We start from the raw sequence: 7,503 nt of genomic DNA, 5'->3' as shown, positions 1-7,503 counted from the left end.
ATCTCCTCCCATTGATGGGATTGATTGAATGCTTGCCTGCATTCTGTCATTAGGCTGCTGGTCAAATCAAATCAAATCAAATCAATCTTTATTTATATGGCACTTTTCATGCAGTTTTGCAGCACAAAGTGCCTCACAGAGGGTAAAAACAAACAAACAGAGCAAGACAACATCATAAAAAACCCCAAGCCTCCCACACCCATAAACATACACACAGATACACAGTTACATACACACTCACGTACATACATAGACATACTGACATACATACACCCCCACACACACAAACATACACACACCCACAGACATACACTAGTTATTGCTAAGGAGACATGGCTCGGCACAAAGATCAGAGGTGAGGAACAGCTACCTTTGGGGGCCGTGCACACCGAGAGGAATCAAGGTCCATGACTGCAGGGGCGCCACCAAAAGGACCGCCCCAGCCCAGGTAGACAGGAGGCTCCACACCAAGGCGTAAAGCTCTCCCGCCACTCCGGCCAGGGCCGTCCTCGGGACAGCACCCCCAACGGTGGACCAGAAGCAACTCCCGGTGTGGTAGGCCCCCAGGAGGAAACACTGGAGAATCGAGGGGCTAAAACAGTAAAATAAGATAAAAGGTATAGAAGCTAAAACTGAGGGAAATAGAACAATATAATGTATAAAATAGACCATAAATAACGACTAAAACATTGAAATAAAACATTGAGATAAAACAAGTAAGTAATAAAACAGGATTGGCTTAACTAAGAATTAATATAAAATAGAATAATAATAATAAAAAATAAATAAATAAATAAATAAATAATAAAAAATGTCGGTAATTAGAAAGAGTTAAATGAGCTCAATTAAATGCCTGATTAAAAAGATGGGTCTTGAGCCTCTTTTTAAAAACATCAACATTCTCTGCGGCCCTGAGGTTCTCCGGGAGGCTGTTCCACAATCGGGGGCCATAATAACTGAATGCCGCCTCCCCGTGTGTTCTAGTTCTAACTTGTGGTATCGTTAAAAGGCCAGCACCGGAGGACCTCAGGGTCCGCGAGGGTTGATAGGGTAAAAGTAATGCAGATAGATAAGAAGACCCAAGACCGTTAAGACACTTAAAAACAAGTAAAAGAACCTTAAAATTAATCCTGAAGCGCACAGGGAGCCAATGCAGCGATTTTAAAACAGGCGTAATATGCTCCCGCCCTCTGGTCTTCGTCAGCACTCGTGCAGCTGAGTTTTGTAATAATTGTAAGTTATGCAAACTCTTTTTGGGAAGACCAGAGAGCAGGGCATTACAATAATCTAAACGACAAGAGATAAAAGCATGCATCAGCACCTCCGTGCTGGCCTGGGAGAGAAACGGGCGGACTCTGGCTATATTTTTAAGATGGTAAAAACCTATCTTTGTTATGCTTTTGATGTGTGGAATAAAAGTGAGGTCAGAGTCAAAAATCACGCCCAGATTTTTTACTGATTTTGAGGGTTTAAAATCCTGTAGCTTTGGTAAAAGTTTCTCTCTCTGGCCTTCAGGACCAATGACTAAAACCTCTGTTTTGTCCTGGTTGAGCTGTAGGAAGTTTGCTGCCATCCATGACCTAATGTCTAAAATACAGTTAAAAAGGGCATCAATTGGCCCTGTGTCATCAGGAGACGCGGCAATGTACAGTTGTGTATCATCAGCATAACTATGGAAGTTGATGCCATGCCTCCTGATGACGTCCCCAAGGGGAAGCATGTAAAGATTAAAAAGAGTTGGACCTAAAATTGACCCTTGGGGAACCCCACACTTTATCTTATGGGTTCTTGAGGAACATGTATCCATACTAACAAAGAAACTTCGATCAGTGAGGTAGGATGTGAACCAGTTAAAAACAGTACCAGAGAGGCCAACCAGGTTCCTCAGTCTATTTAATAAAATGTGATGGTCTACTGTATCGAAGGCGGCTGTTAGATCCAGTAGTACCAAGACTGTGAGTTTGTTGTTATCTAAATTACACCTGATGTCATTTAAAATCTTTAAAAGTGCTGTCTCTGTACTGTGGTTCATCCTAAAACCAGACTGATGAGACTCTAAAATATGTTTTGAGTTTAAAAATTCATTTACTTGATTAGAAACAAGTTTTTCTAAAATTTTACTTAAAAATGGTAAGTTGGATACAGGCCGGTAGTTGTTTAAAACATTGGGGTCTAAGTCACTCTTCTTCAGAAGGGGCTTCACCACCGCCGTTTTAAAGGAGGTGGGGAAGACACCTGTCTGAAGAGAGCAATTCACCAAATACAGCAGATGTTCCTCAAAGAATCCATAGAGTGTTTTAAAAAACGGTGTGGGAATGGGATCTAAAAGGCAGGTTGTGGGCTTTACCTGGGAGAAAACTCGACCAAGTGTCCTCGCATCAACCAGGGCAAAACTCTCAAGTGTTTCCTCAGGTAAAAGCAATGATCCAGATGTTAAAAGCTGTTGGGATAAAAGACTGGATCTGATGTCATTGATTTTTCTTCTGAAGTGGTCTGCAAAATCCTCGCAGAGGGCGTCATCTGGTATCCTGGAGGATCTTTTAAAAGTTTTGTTTGTTAAAAGATCGATTGTGGAGAATAAGAATTTGGGGTTATTTTTATGGTCATGGATTAGGTTTTGGAAGTGGGAGATTCTTGCTTGTTTGACTGTGTTATTGTAAATTTTGAGGCGTTGACGTAGTATGTCATAGTGAACTGTCAACTTGGATTTCCTCCATCTCCTTTCAGCACTCCTGCATTCCCTTTTTAGTTTTTTGATATCCTCAGTTCTCCACGGGGGTGTAGATCTTGTTTTAACTGTTTTGATAAAAAGTGGAGCCACTGAGTCCAGTGTTGTCTTTATTTTGTTGTTGAAGTTGTCAGTAATAAAATCGCAGGGTGCTGGTAGAATTTCGGCAGGAGTGCTCTGTAAGATCTGGATAAAATTTGCAGCCACTTCAGAAGTTAGGTAGCGTTTCCTCACTGTTCCCACAGGGGCCTCTCGCTGGTTAAAACTGGTGATTGTAAAAAACACACAAAAATGGTCAGACACAGCCAGGTCCACAACAGAGGGCGCACCAATGGACAGACCATAAGATATAACCAGGTCCAAGGTGTGCCCCCTGCTGTGGGTCGGCTGCGTGACATGTTGCTTAAAATCGAGGCAGTGTAAAAGGTTTAAAAATTCTCTAGACAGTAAGTCTGAGGAGATGTCGACGTGTAAATTAAAATCACCGGTTATTAAAATTCTGTTAAAAGAGGTATGAATAATTGATAAAAGCTCTGAAAATTCATTAATAAAAGAAGTGGAATACTGGGGTGGTCGGTAGATAGTTATACAGAGGATAGGCGGGCTGCTACAAACGAAGGCATGATATTCAAATGATGTGTAGCTGTTAAAATTGACTTTGTTTGTATGCATGTTGGTCTTTGCAATCGAAGCAGTACCGCCCCCTCTTCTGCACCCCCTAGTAGAAAATAAAAAGTTAAAATTTGGTGGGGAAGCCTCGGTGAGAACAACAGGTGCGTCAGTGCCCAGCCATGTCTCTGTAAGGAAAAGGATGTCCAGGTTTTTATCTAAAATTATATCATTTATAATAAAAGATTTGTTTAAAAGAGAGCGCACGTTCAGCACAGCCATTTTAACATCTGTGCTGAACGTGCGTTCATCACTTTTTTCAAATGGAATGTTAAGAACACAGTTTGGTCTAAAAACAGTCCTGGGTTTCGTTTGTCTGTGTGATATTATGGTTTCTATTGTGTAGATATTGTCCTGTGCCACTGGGGTCACTGAGGGAGGGGCATGTATGATGTAGGTAGGGGGGGGTGGAGGTGAGTGTGAGTGAGGTGCAGAGGGCCTGTGTATGGGTGCAATGAGTCAGGAGGTGGTTGTGGTGCAGGACCGGACAGTCAGGTTAGTGTTGACTGATAAAAGCCTTGACCCCTCCTGATTCGGGTGTAGGCCGTCTGGTTTAAAAAGGTGGGGTCTGTTTAAAAAAGCGATAAAATTGTCCACATATGGAATACTTTTATCAAGGCAGTATCCCTTCAGCCACAGGTGCAGCTGGCGGAGGCGACTGGTGGTGACGTCACCATAGCGCGGCGGGGGGAGCGGGCCGGAAATAATTAGCCGCTTCCCCGTGTCCAGCAGGCGGTCCATCATGGACCTGAAATCCTGCTTGAGGATCTCGGACTGCTGGTCTCTGAGATCATTAATTCCGGCCTCCAGAACCAGCGTGGTGGCCGAGCTGTGCTGAGCACAAAGCTGGAGGGCAGAGGACTCAACCTCCTTGACGCGGGCTCCAGGGTGGCAGAAGGTCCGGCCGCCATGCACCGTCACGTGCCTGACCATCGAGGTCCCGACGACCAGCACGGAGGGGGTGCGGTGCTCCGCGGGCCGCCTGGAGGTGCGCCGCTGGGGGGATGGGACCCGGAGTTGGTGGCGCCGACCCGCGGTTCCTCCTGGGCGAGATGGGGAGGAGGGGCCAGGCTGGACGCGCGGACCGCGGCTCCTGAGCTGGCGAGAACCAAGACCAGCTGGGTGGACAGGTCCCGGGGGCGAGCTGGGACATGCTCCCATGGGAGGGAAGTCCTGCAGGCTTAGGATGTCGTACCTGTTCTCCAGTGGGAGATCCGGAGGCGGAGCAGGTGGAGATGGACGAGCCCCCGCGCCTCTGGTCACCACTGACCAGGATTCCCTCGGCTTGAGTGGCGTTGAGCTCACCGGTGCTGGAGCCGCCGCTCCATCCTCCCTGACGGAGCACTGCCACTCCGCGGGGCGTAGGCAGGAGGTGGAGGGTGCCGATGACTTGGGCTTGGCTCCCTGGTAGTGCCAGCGGAGCTCGGTGAGTGCTGGTGCCGGAGATCCGGTGGTGATGGAGCCGGTCCACGGCAGGGTGGTGTTGTCCGCGGCCGTCATGCTCCGGTCACCAGCACCGGATGCCTTCAGGTGGGCGATGAGTTTCGACTGGGTCGTGGCGACAGTGGAGAAATCCATGAGGATCTTGTCCCTCTCCTTGAGGTCAGCCTTCAGACCACAGACGCTCTCCCTCAGTTTTGAGAGGGTGGGGAGACAAGACTCACAGACCGCCATCATGCTGTTAGCCTGTGCTGGGGATTCGTCACCACAGTACCACCACAGGGAGGTGAGTTAGATCCCGGCCCAGGTGCCGAAATGTCCAAGGAGATGTTATCAAGCGATAACATTAACGTTAGCTAGCAAGCTAAAATCGTTAGCAAGCAGCTGTTTATGGTCGGTAGGCTACGTTAGCAGCGCGGCTAGCTAGCTCTATGCTAACTTGGATACTCTTTACTGTTGGAGGAACGGTTAAGTTGTATTTATGACAACTTATGTCTCTCTTTCTCAGTCGTAACACATACCTAAGCAGTTGTTGTGAAGTTTCTCGACGAAAGAGCTCCTGTTTCTTCTTAGATAAACTAACAGTAGCTGTGTCTGATGCCTCACCTGCTCACCTGCTGTGTTGCCTTCCAGAAACAGTTTTAAGCCAGTCGGTCAGTCACTTACTGGCTATGTTAGCCCCATGCACTAACTGTTTTTATCTTCAATTTGCATTTTATAATTTCACACAGTAATCATTATTTTTGCAATATTTTTTCTTTTTTTAATCCCTATTTGCCCAACCTCCATTAGCATATACTTTATTATGGTGGTTGGACTATCACTTAATTGCTGTGTTTTTCTTTATTTTCTTATGTGTATTGGTTTTTTGTGTAAGCTACTGGATGCCCAAATTTTAGAGGTAGGCTACAAGGACTCCTAAACAAAATCTCTCTTGTGTGTGTGTGTGTGTGTGTGTGTGTGAAATGCAAGAAAGGAATATTGGGTGTGTTATGTTGACTCTGGTGGAATGAAGTTTGTAGAGAGGCAGATCTTGTTACAATTTGTGGTAAAAGGTAAGGACCCAAATGCAAAACACCAAGGAGGCAGGCAGGATTAAGAACAAAAGGCGAGCTTTATTCCACAAAAGCTGAAAAATCCAAAACACCAAAACATCAAAGTAGCAACACAAAAAGCATAAACAAAGTTCAACCAAAAGCAAAGTATAAATCAGGAAAAACACAAGGAGCAAAAAAACAAACACATACCACAGGGAGACACTGGAGGACACTGGAAGAAGCTCAGGTGAACAACATGGGGAAATCACACAGGATGAACACAGGACGAATAGACAAAGACGTGAGGGAGCCACACAGACTATAAACACACAAGGGTAATTACAAACAAGACACAGGTGGACACAGAAAAAAGGGCGGGAAATCACACAATAGGAGGAAATGAAAAGCAAAACTTCTAAATAAAACAGGAAACCACAGAGGCACAAACAGAATCATTCTCATGTAGCTCTTGTCAATTCGCTAAGAAAAGATGTAACCGTCATTTCCTACGTTTTCTGTCTGCAATCACCATTTTTCAGTCTCTGAGCAATGTACAGCCATAAACATTCTCATCATGAATCTATCATGTTCCCCTTTATCATTCTGCATCATTTTTACTGCAGCAGCTGTCTTGTCAGTACTTAACACAAAACTCACTGAACTTATAGTATCTTAAACGATTAAAAAAAGCAACATGTTTTTAAAAAACATCTTTCAATGGCAGCTTTATCCCCAATGCACAGCTTGTTGACTGAACAAAAACTATATGGACTGTGTTGATGAAGGTTCTCAGTCATCCAGGTCATGGTAATTCTAAGTGCTGTATCGTAGGCAACTGGACTTGTTTCAGTTTCTTGAAGACGTTTCACCTCTCATCCAAGAGGCTTCTTCAGTTCTAACTAACCTCTGTGTGGAGGTGTTATACAGAGTCATTAAGGACACATGTGAACTCTGAGTTTCAGTGACTTTAGGGCCACTTGTGGGTCGTTGACCCAACTGGCCTTCATGTGGGTTGCTAGGGCTAGCCTGAGGTGTGAATGGTTGTTAAGCTGTCTGGGGAGAGAACTCAGTACTGCATTGTAGGTGGGTGATAAGTAATGTCTTAGGCCACCTCCTCTGTTCAAAGACGGTCGTTCCAGTTTGACATAGATGGATTCTTTTACACCTCTTTCAAACCACCTGTCTTCTCTGGACAACATGTTTACATTGTTGTCCTCAAAGGAATGATTATTTTCCTTCAGATGTACGTGGACAGCAGAGTCTTGACCTGAGGAGATGGCCATGTTACTCAAAGCATGATTTGACATTGTGAATCAATCAGCACACCTTAAATGTCAATATGATATCTTTGACAATTCTGTAAGTTTTTTTGTTTATTTGAGGCTTTGTGATGATCCTTTCAGTGCTTAAAATCTATATGATTTTCAACTGGATGATACAAACTGTGAACATTTCCTCACTGTCTAACAGACAGTGGCGGAGCGGCACTGTGGTGTGCTCTGGCAGCTTGTTGTTCATGAAGGAGGTTCAACCTTCTGTGAACAAGTGCAGCACTGGCTGCAGGCATGCTAAAGTCAGCTGTGGCTGCTGCAAGGGACCTGGCTTTCAGGCTATAAAACACAACACAGT

The 7,503-nt window shown here is 45.0% G+C and overlaps 1 protein-coding gene across 1 annotated transcript; it reads right to left on the bottom strand.

Annotated features, from left to right (window-relative positions):
- Window positions 1-821: 821 nt before the first annotated feature.
- On the bottom strand, window positions 822-3,619 carry LOC141001650 (uncharacterized). Its single transcript, XM_073472795.1, has 2 exons — window positions 2,963-3,619; window positions 822-2,407 (listed from the first exon to the last, which is right to left on the bottom strand). Exons 1-2 carry the CDS (start codon window positions 3,617-3,619, stop codon window positions 842-844), a joined length of 2,223 nt encoding a protein of 740 aa, XP_073328896.1. The 3' UTR covers window positions 822-841.
- Between the last annotated feature and the right edge of the window lie 3,884 nt (window positions 3,620-7,503).

The sequence above is a fragment of the Pagrus major genome, chromosome 8 (assembly GCF_040436345.1).
Source record: "Pagrus major chromosome 8, Pma_NU_1.0".
NCBI classification, from domain to species: domain Eukaryota; kingdom Metazoa; phylum Chordata; class Actinopteri; order Spariformes; family Sparidae; genus Pagrus; species Pagrus major.
Note: the sequence above shows the minus strand (reverse complement) of the source record. Positions and strands in the feature narration are given on the sequence as shown.

Coding starts and splice junctions, on each gene's coding strand:
- LOC141001650 (XM_073472795.1), bottom strand. CDS start 3,619: ATGGCTGTGCTGAACGTGCGCTCTCTTTTAAACAAATCTTTTATTATA. Junction 2,408..2,962: donor GAGAGGCCCCTGTGGGAACA/GTGAGGAAACGC, acceptor CTTTTACCTGAG/GAAACACTTGAGAGTTTTGC.